The sequence below is a fragment of the Onychostruthus taczanowskii genome, unplaced genomic scaffold (genome assembly GCF_017590055.1).
Source record: "Onychostruthus taczanowskii isolate IOZ18803 unplaced genomic scaffold, ASM1759005v1 scaffold3, whole genome shotgun sequence".
Taxonomy (NCBI): Eukaryota; Metazoa; Chordata; class Aves; order Passeriformes; family Passeridae; genus Onychostruthus; species Onychostruthus taczanowskii.
Window position 1 is genome coordinate 23,567,478 of NW_024500349.1, and position 14,011 is coordinate 23,581,488.

The 14,011-nt window shown below is 40.5% G+C and overlaps 1 protein-coding gene across 35 annotated transcripts in view; it reads right to left on the reverse strand.

Annotated features, from left to right (window-relative positions):
* OBSCN (obscurin, cytoskeletal calmodulin and titin-interacting RhoGEF) overlaps positions 1-14,011 on the reverse strand; it is a 182,783-nt gene that overhangs the window by 46,421 nt on the left and 122,351 nt on the right. For all 35 annotated transcript variants that reach the window (XM_041408719.1, XM_041408712.1, XM_041408708.1 and 32 more), the window contains 13 exons: positions 13,902-13,921; positions 13,460-13,588; positions 12,381-12,520; positions 11,798-11,998; positions 11,372-11,454; positions 10,328-10,501; positions 9,057-9,216; positions 8,470-8,586; positions 6,667-6,831; positions 4,906-5,064; positions 3,693-3,870; positions 1,740-1,853; positions 712-879 (listed from right to left, as the gene is read on the reverse strand). In XM_041408719.1, the coding sequence (XP_041264653.1) occupies positions 712-879; positions 1,740-1,853; positions 3,693-3,870; positions 4,906-5,064; positions 6,667-6,831; positions 8,470-8,586; positions 9,057-9,216; positions 10,328-10,501; positions 11,372-11,454; positions 11,798-11,998; positions 12,381-12,520; positions 13,460-13,588; positions 13,902-13,921 (1,808 nt within the window). The remainder of the gene's footprint in view (positions 1-711; positions 880-1,739; positions 1,854-3,692; positions 3,871-4,905; positions 5,065-6,666; positions 6,832-8,469; positions 8,587-9,056; positions 9,217-10,327; positions 10,502-11,371; positions 11,455-11,797; positions 11,999-12,380; positions 12,521-13,459; positions 13,589-13,901; positions 13,922-14,011) is intronic.

Genomic DNA, 14,011 nt, shown 5'->3' on the forward strand with positions numbered 1-14,011 from the left:
AGACTAAATTTTTTCACCTAAAAACAGTTGCCTGCACCTGTATATGTTTGGGGTTTTTTTTTAAATATTATTCACTATATGTTGTATAGAACCTCTAGAATGTCTTAATATTTGTAACATCATAGAAACATAGAATGATTTAGGTTGAAAAAGGCCTCTGGGGTCATGGAGTCCAACCATTAACACTGCTGAGGCCAACAGTAAACCACATCCCCAGGTGCCAATCTAAATGTTTTCTGAGCTCTTCCAGGGATGGTGACTCCACCAGTTCCTTGAGGAGTTTGTTCTGGTGGTTGACAACACTTTCAGTGAGGAAATTTTCCCTGATATCCAATCTAAACCTCCCCTGGCCCAGCCTGAGGCCGTTCCCTCTCCTCCTGTCCCTGTTCCCTGGAGCACAGCCCGACCCCCCCATCTGTCCCCTCCTGTCAGGAGCTGTGCAGAGCCACAAGGGCCCCCTGAGCCCCCTTTTCTCCAGGCTGAGCCCTTTCCCAGCTCCCTTCTTGTCCTCCAGCCCCTTCCCCAGCTCCCTTCCCTCCCCTGGACACACTCCAGCCCCTCAATGTCCTTCTGGTCATGGCAATCTCAAAACTGACACCAAGCCAGCACAGGGGACAGTCACTGCCCTGCTCCTGCTGCTCACACCATGGCTGGTACAAGTTTATTTCATAGCAGACCCCATTAAAACACTGCATCTGTGCAGGACTTTACCTTGAACAAGGATCTTTCCCAAGGTGCTGGCATTCCCAGCAGGACTGGAAGCAAAGCACATGTACTGTCCTGTGTCAGCCCCTGTCAGGTTGTCCAAGATCAGTGTGCAGGAACCATCAGGATCTTCTATTATAATGTGGTGGGGATCCACCTCCACGGGCTTTCCATCTGAAAGAGGAATTATTTCTTTTAAAATAACTTACTAAGAGTTTCCTCCTTAGGAATTTCATCCAGCTTTTCATCCTGAGAGCACTGAGAGCTGTATTTTTGCAGCTGATGTTGGTAGTTGAGGAATCAGCTCTTCATCCAGCTCTCTATAAAACATCATCCAGGGCAAAGTACTGTTGGAGGACCTCATACATCACCACTCCTCATTTAAAAGTGAAATTATCCCAGAGTACATTCTGTGCAGTTATAATTCTGCTTTTCCAGGCAAAGGAGCACACCCAAAGTGCCCAACAACATGATCTCTAGACTTGAGTATCTCTAGGGGATCAGCTCTTGGATTACCTGATATCTTGGGTTTTAAGTTTTTCTGTTCTGTGTTGTGTGCAGCTTTTAGCTTTATGTTAAGTGTTACTGGGATCTTTTCACAGGGTGGTGAAGACAAAACATTCCTATTCTAGCTGGACACTCAAGGATAATCTCTCAAGGATAATCTCTCTTCAAACTGCAGACCCAAAGCTTAAACAATGTGAAAAGACGAGGGTGGGCAAGCAGCAAGGAGGATGAAACTTCATCATTTAAAGCCATTAACTGGAAAGTTAACTCCTATATGCAAATGGACTAAAACTTACAAAAATGTGAAATCTCGTGACCAAGCCCCCTTTGGCTTCCATCCTGGAGCCATCCAGGCACTGCCAGGGTGTGGCCTTTGAAGGCACCTCAATAAATATCCACTTTATTCCCCTTAACCCTGTCTAGCCTCTGCTCCAGCTCCTTAAGGCATCAACCCACTGCCCAATTATCACAGCAATATGGACAGGGATAAGATTTGGAGGATGCATTTCTTGCCCTGCTGCTCGTACCTTTGTACCAGCTGATGGATGGCTTGGGAGCTCCTGTCACCTTGCAGGCCAGCTTGACTGTCTCTCCCAGCTCAGCTGTGCAGTCTGCCAGTTCTTCCTCAAAGTCTGGAGGGACTGAAATATCAGAGGAAGCGTGTTAGTCTGGAGGAAGGGGCTCTGTCCATGGCATGGCTGCTGCTAAGTGAGGTAAGAATAATTTTTGCAAACCTGTGAGGTTCAGAATGGAAAAACTGAACAGGAAATTTTAGCAGCTCGAGACTTAATAGGTGACATGCTCCCCTTGCTTGTCCAAGACTAAAATCAGTCTGTAACATGTCTGTTGTTGGCTATAAAGTTAGACCATATGAAAAGAAAGGGATTTGTTGCTGACCTGGAATTATTTTAGACCATGATTTCAATAAGCACATCCTTTATTCAGACACCACACATCTGTCACCATTAAGGCAATTCCTCAAATAAAATGCAGCCTGGAATCCAAGCTAGCATTCTGCTGGTGTCCTTACAATAAAATCTATGCTTTCATTGAATCATAAAATTATAGAGTGGTTTGGGTTGGATGAGATCTTAAAGATCATCCCATGCCATCCCACCCCTGCCATGGGCAGGGACACCTTCCACTGTCCCAGGCTGCTCTGAGCCCTATCCAGCCTGGCCTTGGACACTTCCAGGGATCCAGGGGGAGCCACAACTTTGGGCAACCTGTTCCTTTATTAAGTGACATTTCTTTTAAACCATTGCCAGCATATGAAACCATACAAAATTATTTTGATAGTCTTCCTCACTAAAACACTTTACTAAAGGCACAAAATGAAGGGCCCAGACTTGTTTGCAGTGTATATAGACTAAATCAAATATTGTTCTGGTATTTTAATATGCCAAATATCCTATAGTGGACACCATTTGTAGCTGATGTTTGAAAAATAAGATGATCTTATACCCCTACTGATAGATTTTGTGGATTGAAAATTGGTGGAATCTCAAATGACACTGAGACTGATGAAACATTAATGACCAGACAAAATTCCAAAGCAAACCCAGGTGCAAAGATAGAACAGTGTAAGCCAGGAGTCAAGTAAAGAGTCTGGAACCCAGCATGGGTCAGGGTCTTTTGTACTGGGGTGTGTAGGAGTCTGGATCAGGGCACAACACCAACTCTCCCTGCCTTTCCTCCAGGAGAGGTGTTTCAACCCTCAGATTATCTTCTAGGCCTCTTCTGGACTCACTGCAGCAGCTCCATGTCCATTTTATTTTGGACACCCCACAGCTGGACAGAGCACTGCAGGTGGGATCCCACAAGAGCAGAGCAGAGGGACAGAATCCTGTCCCTCGACCTGCTCCCACATTTAATGACCATAAACAGCTTCTCTCCCTCTTTTATAATTTCCTGAACCTTAAACCTAAAACCTTAAACCCTGAACTTAAAACCTCAGGTTTCAGCTTTTCTATTTTCAGATTCTGTGCTGCTTTAGTGTGTGGGTCTGGGCTTCACATCAGGGCATGGTGAGCTCTGTGCACAGAGCAGGGAGACAAAACAATTCCTGCTCCAGCTGGGCACCAAGGACAAATGATCCAAATCTCAGCCCAAGAGCACAAACCCCGTGGGCTGGAGAGAGAAAAACAAGCAGGATGGGAGTGCAGGGGCTGAGCTGGAATTGGACACTGAACTGCAATGTGCACATGGAGCAGAGCTGATCCCAGGGAGAGACCCCGGGAGCGCTCGTGCATTTTGGGACCATTTGGGTTCATCTTGGGGGCAGCCCTGGCTGGGCTCTTGTGCTGCCCAAGGTGGATCCATGGAGGAGATGCTTTTAATAAATCCCTACTTAATTCTTTAGCTCTGTCTAGTCTCTAGTCTAGAACTCTGTTCTAAGTCAGCCTTCACAAGGCATCAAACCAAGGAGACCATCCAAGAAGAAAACTGGTGAGGTTTGGGTTGCCAGGTGCCACACTTACTCCAGATGGGCTCGCTGATCCGCTGCTGGATGCCCAAGATCTCCTTCACCCAGGAGTTCTTGATGTTCACGGTCCGCGCCTGCAGCAGGTACTTGCGCACCAAGTCCTCGCGCTCGTGCCAGATCTCGAAGGCCCGGTCATCCCCTTCCACCAGGTCATTCACATCTATGTTGTTCAGCTGAGTGACAGAAGGGGCAAGAAAGTCACCACAAATTCTGTGTTTTTAAGGAATTCCCAACAGCAAAAAGGGGTAATTTGTGCTTTCTTCAAAGATTTTTAGGATCGCATGATCAAGGCAACGTGGCTTTGGATGAAGAGCAATCAGAACTACTTTGAGAGTTATTTCCCCTGCTATATGTGACTTTCTGGTTACCAAACTGACATTTTCCTGGGGTTAATTTTTCAGGAAAACAATGTCCAGCATTAAAAGTTATCCCAAGGTTGGAACACACTGTCCCTGAAGGGCTGGGCCCAGGTAACATGGAAAAAAATAGAGAACAGGCAAAGTCTCTGGACAAAGCATGGATATTTTTCCATTTTATTTTTCTTGAAAAAGAAGATCTGCCTATGAATATTGATGAGGACTTTCAGAAAGTCCTGGCTGGGCTTGGTCAAGAAATCCTTGGGTTTTCTGGTTGGTTGGTTGGTTGTTTTTTATTGGAGTCAAGCATCTCCTGCCTTGTGAAAACACCTTCCTCAATTTCTGGCAGCTTTAACCCTGAATGTCTGAAGATGAGTGGGTCAAATATTCTGAATTTTTCCATTTCTGAACAGGAATTGTTGTTAGAAAAGGACATAACCAGCAGAGAGAACCTGATGGAATTCAGCAAATAAGATTCCCTCTAATTCACTCCCAATATTACAAACTGCCAAAACCACAGATTTACAAATGCAATAAAAAATTATAGGCAGCAAAATCCACATCAATGTAATATATTTATGCTATTAATTAAATGAGGTAACAGAAATAAATAAATGCTTGTACTTGTAATCGCCTTGCTGCATGGTAAAAGCCCACCCTGATGGTTTCTGACGTGTTTGAGAGGTTTAAAAAAAAAGATATTTTGGGATAAATGTAGATTCTACTTGTGCTTCAAATAGTTTTTGAAGCAAAGGAATAGCTCAGAAGGATTAGCAGAATGTTCAAGCTGGATATAAAAGTGAAGCTCTAATTGACAGAGAAATGCTTTATGTGAGGATAAAGTGATCAGACCTTCATGATGTTCTTGAAGATGTAGCTGTAGGTGTCAGTCTTCGTGTCTCGCTTTGGTTTGCAGATCACAATGTAATTTTTGAAGAGGAAAACATGTCTTTTGTGTCCTTTCCACGCCATTCGAGCTCCTGGAGCTCCTTCCCACACAATGAAGTGGCCCTGACAGGAAAAAGAAGGAAGAGCACATAGCACATAGTGATATGTCTGGAATAATTACCACAGTTTTGTCTTATTATCATTTTTCAGTGCCCAGATAACAAATGTTTCCTGTTGCATCATCCCCTGATGTTTCTCTAGTTTATTAAAGCCCAGCAGATGGTTTCTAATGCTAAAGGTGACTCATCAGACACAGCCAGTGGTTGTCATTACATTGACATTTAAATGGTACTGTTTGGTGCCAGAAAAATTGACTGCTCTTTTCAGGTAGAAACAGCCTTGGAAATATTAAAGGAAACTTGTATTCTGTGTGTTATACAGACACTTTATATGATTTGGTCACCCTCTCCAGAGCAGGACATTAATTTCACACAGCTTCAGGCACAGACAGCTCAATTAGTGACATGGATTTCCCCTGGCATCTCTAGGGAGAAGGAAACACACAAGGGGTGTGAGTGGACAATTTTTGGATGCCTAAATGTGGAGAAATGAATGCCCACCACAGTATCACTGTAATTTAGCCTTACAACTCTACTCAGCAATACACAGTGATTCCCATGGAAAATACTGGATGCAGACAGAATAAATTACTTGCCTGGTAGAACACAGTAAATCTATAAAGAAACAGGAATTTGAGTGAGCGCGTTGGAGGTCCTAGAGTAAAGTGTCCTGATAGCTGGGTCACCTCAAAAGCCACACACCTGGTCCATGGGATAAACCTGGGGCAGCACAGGGTCTGTTCATGCCAGTAACTCCAAAGCTGCCTGTGTTGTTTCCCAATAATGAGTAAAAACCCTTCTAGATCATGTAGGGGCTTAGAACAATTTTATTCCTGTTTGATAAGCATGTTAAAAAAGGCAAATAACTGCATTATGTGTGAATTATTCCATAAGCATCCATGCTGTGGTGTTTCAAATCTTAGTGGAGCCAGAACACCCATTTCTGGGCAACAGTAAGAGAAATAAGCAAATAATCTCTTTCAGACATAATTCTACAATATAATATAATAATATAATACAATATAATATAATAATATAATACAATATAATATAATAATATAATGTAATAGAATGTAATGCAGTGTAATATATATAATATATATTTTACATATAAATATAATATTAATAATTAATAATATAGAATAATTAATTATATAACAATTATAATAACCAAGGTGTAATTATACAGCAATATTATTACAATATTAATATAGTAATAACATAGTAATGAGATATATTAATAACATATTTTCTGTTTCTATATTTAAATATACTATATAATTATTTAATAATATTTAATTATTAATTATATAGCAATTATAATAACCAATATATAATTACATATTATATTATTACAGTATTAATATAGTAATAATACAGTAATATATTAATATAGCAGTGAGATATAATAATTAACATAACAATTATATATAATAATTTAATAATTTAATATATCTAATAACACTATAATACAGTATAATATATCTAATAATAAGGTAATATAATCTAATATAATTCCTAAATAATTTTCTTCTAAGAATTAAGGCCCCTTAGAAACTGGGGAAGGCACCCATGGAACCAGCAGTGACTGGGAAATTCCAGTTACCTGGCGGATGGGCTCCCCAAGGCTCTCCAGGGTCCCTGGATAATTCTCAATGAGTGAGACGTGGAGGTTGTTCTCTGCTCTCCGGGTGAGGGCAGACACAATGGCATAGGCCTGCTCCAGCAAAGTGCAGTTCTGGCTGTTTCTGGCCTTGTTTCGGATTAATTCCTGTAGGGGAATGAAGAAAAAATTAGTGGATAATCAGAGAGAAAATAAGCAGTTCCTTCAGAGCCAAAGATTTTCTCAATACGTGCTCTGTCTCTTTCATCTCAGCCAATTTTATCCCACAAACTGCTTAGATAATAAAGTCTTTTCTTTTCTACCTACTCAGAAGTATTAAAGACTAACCAGTCTGTCACAGTCACATTTTCTGGAAAAATCCCTTTGCCCAGGATTCTTCTCCTGGGAAGCTGAGAAGCCTCAGAGAAAAAGGAAAACAATTCTTATTTCATCTGCTTTTCCTGTGTTTTGCTGATTTAGAATGTGTTTGGAGATTGTTTCACTGATTTCATGTGAATTGTTTTGAGTCAATGGCCAATCAAGGTCAAGCTGTGTCGAGGCTCTGGAAAGAATCATGAGTTTTTCATTATTATCTTTTTGGCCTCTGGAAAGAGTCATGAGTTTTCATTATTATCTTCTTGGCCTGGTGTAAGTATCCTTTTTGTATTCTTTAATATAGTCTAGTATAGTATTCTTTAATATAATATAGTATCTTAAAATAATAAATTAGCCTTCAAGAACATGGAGTCAGATTCATTATTTCTTCCTTTGCCTGGGAACCCTGCAAACACAATACCAGTCTGGCCTTTCCTTACATCAGTTGATGTCAAGCAAAGATAAAGTTGAAACAAACACCAGATATGCTTTGGTGGCTGAAAACCAAAAATTCCAAAGTGATCCTAAATGTACCCATTGCATTTCTCCTCTGCCTGCCCTCACAACAGCAGAGAACAAGGAATTCATGTGGCCACGCTGAGTCAACATTTGATTAATAAAAAGAGAGGTTGGAAAAAAAGTGAAATGGCATTTTCCCTGTTCTTCCCACATTAATTCCTGTTCTACTCTTTTAGCAATGAAGGCATGGAAAATGCCTTTGCTCCTCCAAGACACCCTTAAAAACGTTGGTGTTTGTGAGCAAGACTGTGTTCAGAAGTAGAAAGTTCTTCAAAATATCCAGACTGCTCCTTCATACAACACCAGAATTCATAAATATTTTGCCATGGTTATTTTCTTCCTTAGTATCCTAGTGTTATTTCCCATGAAAATACTGTTTAAAATGCTGCTCTGAAATGTTTGCTTATGGTCTAAGACAGTGGCACAGATGCAATCCTGAAAGACAAAATATTTCAGGATGGTAGAATGGGGCAAAGCTTTTCAGAAAACAGGAATTTCATCTTACTATAATATCAGAATAAAACACAAGGAAAAGAAGTGGTGAGTCATTATCTTAGACCTGAAAACCGCTTATTTTGGTAACATAGATGTTGCTGAGTTTGAAGCAAATTTATACCTGTCATCCAATATAATATATAGTATTATATTATATTAATTATATTTTTTCATATATTTAAAGATAAAGCTCACTGAACTTGATGGGGTTGGATTCTGTGAACCTCCACCTGGATTTACATTCATAAAATTATTTGGAGAACACCGCCACTGGTGATGATTAATCTCTTATTTACTCAAGCAGTTTTCAATTGTAGTTTTATCAGAAAGAAGTCAGGAAATAGGAAATAAAAATAAAATCTATTTCTGCACAAGCTGCACAGAGCAGAACATAAATCTGTAAACATATCTCTTTACCTTAATTATTGTCTGGTACTGCTGGATTCTGTTTATGGGTTTTTCCAGGTAGTGCTGCAGTGGTGGGATAAGTGGCTGTGAGGGATCTTCATTAGTTAAAAACTCATCTGTGTATCTCTGAAAAAATATATGGGATAACAAGGAAAGGTTGTTATAAAAAGCAGTAGAAAAAATCCTGAGTAGCTGGAGCAGAGAAAGAAGATTTGCTTATCTATATTTATGATTTATGTGGTTCTCTTGGTCTTATAATGTGGTGACCTCTAAAATGTCCCTTAATTACAATTACATAAACACAGCCACATTCATGTCTGTATAATTCTTGTAATATTAATAAATTCATAAGTATATGTAAATATGTTCCCATATTGGCCATACCAACCATAAAAAGCTAGAAAGTGAACTAAAAATCATTAGCTTTAATAATTTTTAAAGTTTAATTAATTTGAAGTTAATAAGTTTTTGCTATTATATTTAGCAAAAGATATTACAAATACTTTTGAGGTTCACATTTATGATTAACAATGACATTTCTTGATGCAGTGGGTTACAGGATGAACTTCCCACAGGTGCTTTGGCTCCTGCCTTACCTTGTAGAAATCCTGTACAGCTTTGCTGACAACAATTGACTCTGCCTGGACCCTTCCCACCAGGTACTGGATGTACCTGCTAAACTCTGCTTCGTGCTTGATGAAGCACATGGCCACGTCATCGTCAGTGTCACAGCCCTGCAGGCTCCGCAGGAACACGCTGTGGGCACAGGAGCACAGGACATCTCAGGAGAAGGGGCTGCAAGGAGGCTAAAAACACAGCCCCAGCAGCCAGGCTGGGAATCAGGAGAGGCCAGGTGAGCACAGGTGAAGGGAAATTGTCATGGGGTGTAGGACGTGGTTTGGGGGTATTTTATTTCCTTTTTTGTACTATTGCATTTGTATTTTTAATTTCCCTATTAAAGAACTGTTCTTCCTGTTTCCATATGTTTGCCTGACAGCCCCTTAATTTCAAAAATTATAATAAATCAGAGGGAGGGGGTTTGCATTTTCCATTTCAAGGGAGGCTCCTGCCTTCCTTAGCAGACACCTGGTTTTTCAACCAAGGAAGAAATGATGGGGGGAAATCAGAGATGTTGCAGCATTAGGATTAAACTGCTCAGTGCCTCTTCACCCAGCACAATGCCATTGCTCTCAGCCAGGGCTTTGGACAATGGGCAGGAGAACAGGACAAGGGGGAATGGCCTTAAAGTGACAGAGGGCTGGATTAGATGGGTTATTAGGAAGAAATTCTTCCTTGTGACAGTGGTGAGGCCCTGGCACAGATTTCCCAGAGAAGCTGTGGCTGCCCCTGGCTCCCTGGAAAGTGTCCAAGGCTAGCTTGGATGGGTCTTGGAGCACCCTGGGATAGTGGAAGGTTTTGTGAAATTCATGGATGCTGACATCAGTTTTACGTGGATTAATATCTCTATGAAGACACCACTGAAATGCCTGTAAGATCTTCCTGCTTTTTTAACATAATTCACTGATTCTCAGTTAAATTCACTGAAAAGAGTAGGAAATGAGCTGGACACAGGAAGCCTTGTAGTTCTGAATGGGATTATGGAAGTCCAAACCCTATGGTATGATTTAAGCCCTGCCATCTTTTACCCTCCTGAAAGAAGCATCAATTCCCTTGCACCTCAGCAGTGCCAGTGCTCCACATCAGGAATAATAGTAAGAAAAATATTAATAATAATAGAAGTAATAATAACAGTAGTAATAGTAGTAGTAGTAATAGTAATAATAATAATAATGATAATAATGGAAATAGTAATAATAATAATGATGCCACTCTTTGGTCTTCAGTGAAGGCACTTGGGAATGCCCACCTGGAATGGAAGCGACCAATGTCATCAATATTCCTGAAGATGGTGGATTTCTGACTGGCAACAGCTCCTGGCACACTGGGACAGGTCTCAGTGTACCTAAGGTGATGAGTCTGGAGGAACTGTAAATCCTGAATGTAATCTTCCTCTGAGATCAACAGCTCCTGAATGAGAACACTGAAGGAGAGACAGAGAGGCAGAAAGAAGTCACAGAAAAATCATCACAATTGTCCTTGAGAGGTTTTTAGACTGTAAAGTAGGGATTGATGATCAGAGGAAGCGACTCCTGGGGTGTGTAGAACGATCCCCTCTGGGGATGGATGGATGGATGTATGTGATGCCTTGAGGTTTAGCTTTCATATTTTCCAGATTCTGTACTGCATTGGTGTACAGAACTCTGAACTTCATATAAAGTGTTAGCAAATTCCCCTCACAGTTCAGTCAGACAGAACAATCTTTTTCCAGCCCCAGAACCAAGGACACCACTGCAGATTCAGGCCCAAACGGTGTAAACAACAGCAAATTGAGGAGAGCAAACTGGGAGGATGGGACTGCATAACCTGAAACTGTAATTGGACAATTAACCCCAATATGGAAATGGACCAAAACTTATAAAAGTGCGAAAACTTGTGACCTGGCATCCATCTTAGGAAGAGCCACAGCCAGGCTCTTGCACTGCCAAGGTGTATCCTTTGAAGGCCTTTTAATAAATCCCTACTTTATTCCTTTAACTCTATATAGCCTCTGTTCCAGGTCAGCCTCTTAATGCATCATATGGATGGATGGATGGATGGATGGATGGATGGATGGATGGATGGATGGATGGATGGATGGATGGATGGATGGATGGAGCCAGTGCAAGATGTTCCTTCCCATGGGACTCGTTGACACTAGATGGTGTTTAAGGTCCCTTCCAACCCAATCCATTCTAGGATTCTGTGACCTTGATTGCCTGGAATTTTCCTAAGCTGAAATCAATCACAAAATACAAGTGGCTCAAAAGGCAGGAAAATTCAAAGGTGCAAATACCAAATGACATGAGCTCACCTTAGCTTCCTTTTGTATTCATCTTCAGAAACAAACTCTCCAGGAAACTCTGGAATTTCTGTTGCTCCCCACTCTGGTGACAACTACAATATTAGGAAAAAAAATTAAAATAATTATTGGAAGTGGACAGTGCTTTTATCTATACATACTGAGGAATATCTCTCATGCGTTCACAGTCCTGTTTAGTCCAACAATTACTAAACCAGTGTGAAATTTATTTTGTACTAGAGAGTTTTTAGGTCTTTCCAACCCAGAAACCCCTGCACAGACCAGAAATATTGTCTAATAAAAACATGAAAAAGTACAACTTTGTTCCAGACCCCTTCAACAACCTCCTCTGCCATCACTCCTTGCAAAAGGGATGGCTCTAAACTGCAACTGGAACAAGAAATTTTAATGGAGAAATAGCCAAACATGATCAGTCACCTTTAATTTCTTGTCCAGATAAGCTGGAGACACCCAACCCTGTCGAGAGGGACTCGATTTCGTGGGTTTAGTCCTGACCAACCATTTCAGAGGATGAGCTGAATCCAGGACTTCCACATATTGTCCTTCCTTCAGGGTGATGGTCTCCTTGTCCGGCGCTGCGGGCACGTAGTCAGCAGTGACCATGTAGACATCAAAGATCTGCAGGCACGAAACTACAGTCACTTTCTGCTCCTATTTCCCTCATGAAGAACTTCCCAGCGAGATTCCTCTGGCCAACTCTATCCAAGGCCACAGAAAATCAAAATCTGACTTCCTGATGTTCAGCTGTGAAAACAAGAGCTGCCAAGTCACGGGTATGTTTTGATCATGTTGACTTGAACCACTTGTCCAGGATCACAGGATGAGCATCAGAATTTGATTCTCTGTGCTCTATATCACAGACACAACATTTAACTACTAAATACACCTACAAAATTGAATCACATCACGAAAGAGGATGGAGATCCCTACACCACAGTAAGTTGGTCATTCTAAGTTTAGTTTTCTCCTTGTGTCCATCTTGCCCATAGAGATGTCATACCTCCCCTCTGGAATCCCCATCTTCAGATTCAGAGGAGGATTCCTGAGCAATGGACGAAGGTCTGGATCGTCCATGGCGAGGAGATGCAGAGGGAGTTCTTGACTCATCATCACTTTCTGCACCCGGTACTCGAAGTTTAGCTGAAGAGCAGAGCAACAGCAAAGTGTTTAATAAGTATCCCCAATGTAAACATCAGCCAAATCTATCATAATTTTCCTTCTTCCTAGGAAGAGCATTCACAGTAATATTTAGTGTGATTTCCTATTGATAATTAGGATTAAATGAATAATTTGGAAGTTTTAACACATGGTGCTGCAGGCCTACTGCATGTATTGCCGCTGCACTGCAAGAATGTTTGTTGGAGAGTTAATGTCTCTATTTTTGCGCCAAGTTAAGCTTTTTCTACAAGATAATCAGGGCAGACACAAAGCAGAATTTTTCATCCAACTCAACAAATCACTAGATTACTGCACAGCTGTGCACAGAGTTTTCAGCTTCAGTTTGATTTTAAAATTCCACTGTGAGCTAAAACTTGAAGATGTGGGAAGTACAGAAAACAGGATTGCTTTCTGATTTAGGAATGATGAATATCTGAGGAACTCAAAATACATAAGATATGCAAAGTACACTACATTTTTACAATTTAGTGTAATAGCTTTTTTCCTAGTTCAACTTTCTAGACAGAGATGTGCAGGTTGGATGGACTCCTACTAAAATTTCTTACCCCTAAGAAAGAAATGTCTCAAAACCTTTATATAGAATAACTGTCTCAAAACCGGCTGTGTAAATCTCACTTATAATTAAGCAACACCTAAAAAAAGAGACTTACATTTTTACAATTTAGTGTAATAGCTTTTTTCCTAGTTCAACTTTCTAGACAGAGATGTGCAGGTTGGATGGACTCCTACTAAAATTTCTTACCCCTAAGCACTGACAATGTTCATTTGCTTATATAGAATAACTGTCTCAAAACCGGCTGTGTAAATCTCACTTATAATTAAGCAACACCTAAAAAAAAGAGATTTGGTTTGTTTGGTTTTTTTCTACCATAATTAAACTGTGTTTTTCAGATTCCTTACCCTGAGTTATTTTTGCAGATACCATTTCTGAGATACGTGAAGTGAGTTTCTGGAAGAACTCTTCTGAACCAACATCAGCTAATGAAATAGGGCTTTTGGGCACACCTTCTCTGCCAGCTTCAAGGTCTCCTGGAGAAAAAAAAAAAAAAAGAATTTGTAATTAAGCTGGCAGTGTCATTGAAAATTCATCTCTTTTTGAGTAATAAAAGCTTCTGTGGAAGGAAGGTTTAATTTTCTTCCCTTCTCCTGTTTTTAAAACTGTGCTTGCTCTCAGTTCATCCAAATAATTCACTCTTGAACAGTGAGCAGTCCTGAAAGGTTCCAACATTTCAGACAATTTCAAGAAAAGTGGATAAAAATGAGTGGATACATAAAATACATTGACAGTATCAGCTGTAGATACGGAGGACAGGAAGAAGAGAGAGAAAACAGCTTCTCTTACCTTCAGAGGACTGAATAGTTCTGAAAAAGAAAATAAAGCAGAGTTAAAAGTTACATTAAAATGGGCAGTAAGGAGAGCTAAATGAGGAGAACATCCCCCTTCTCCCACAC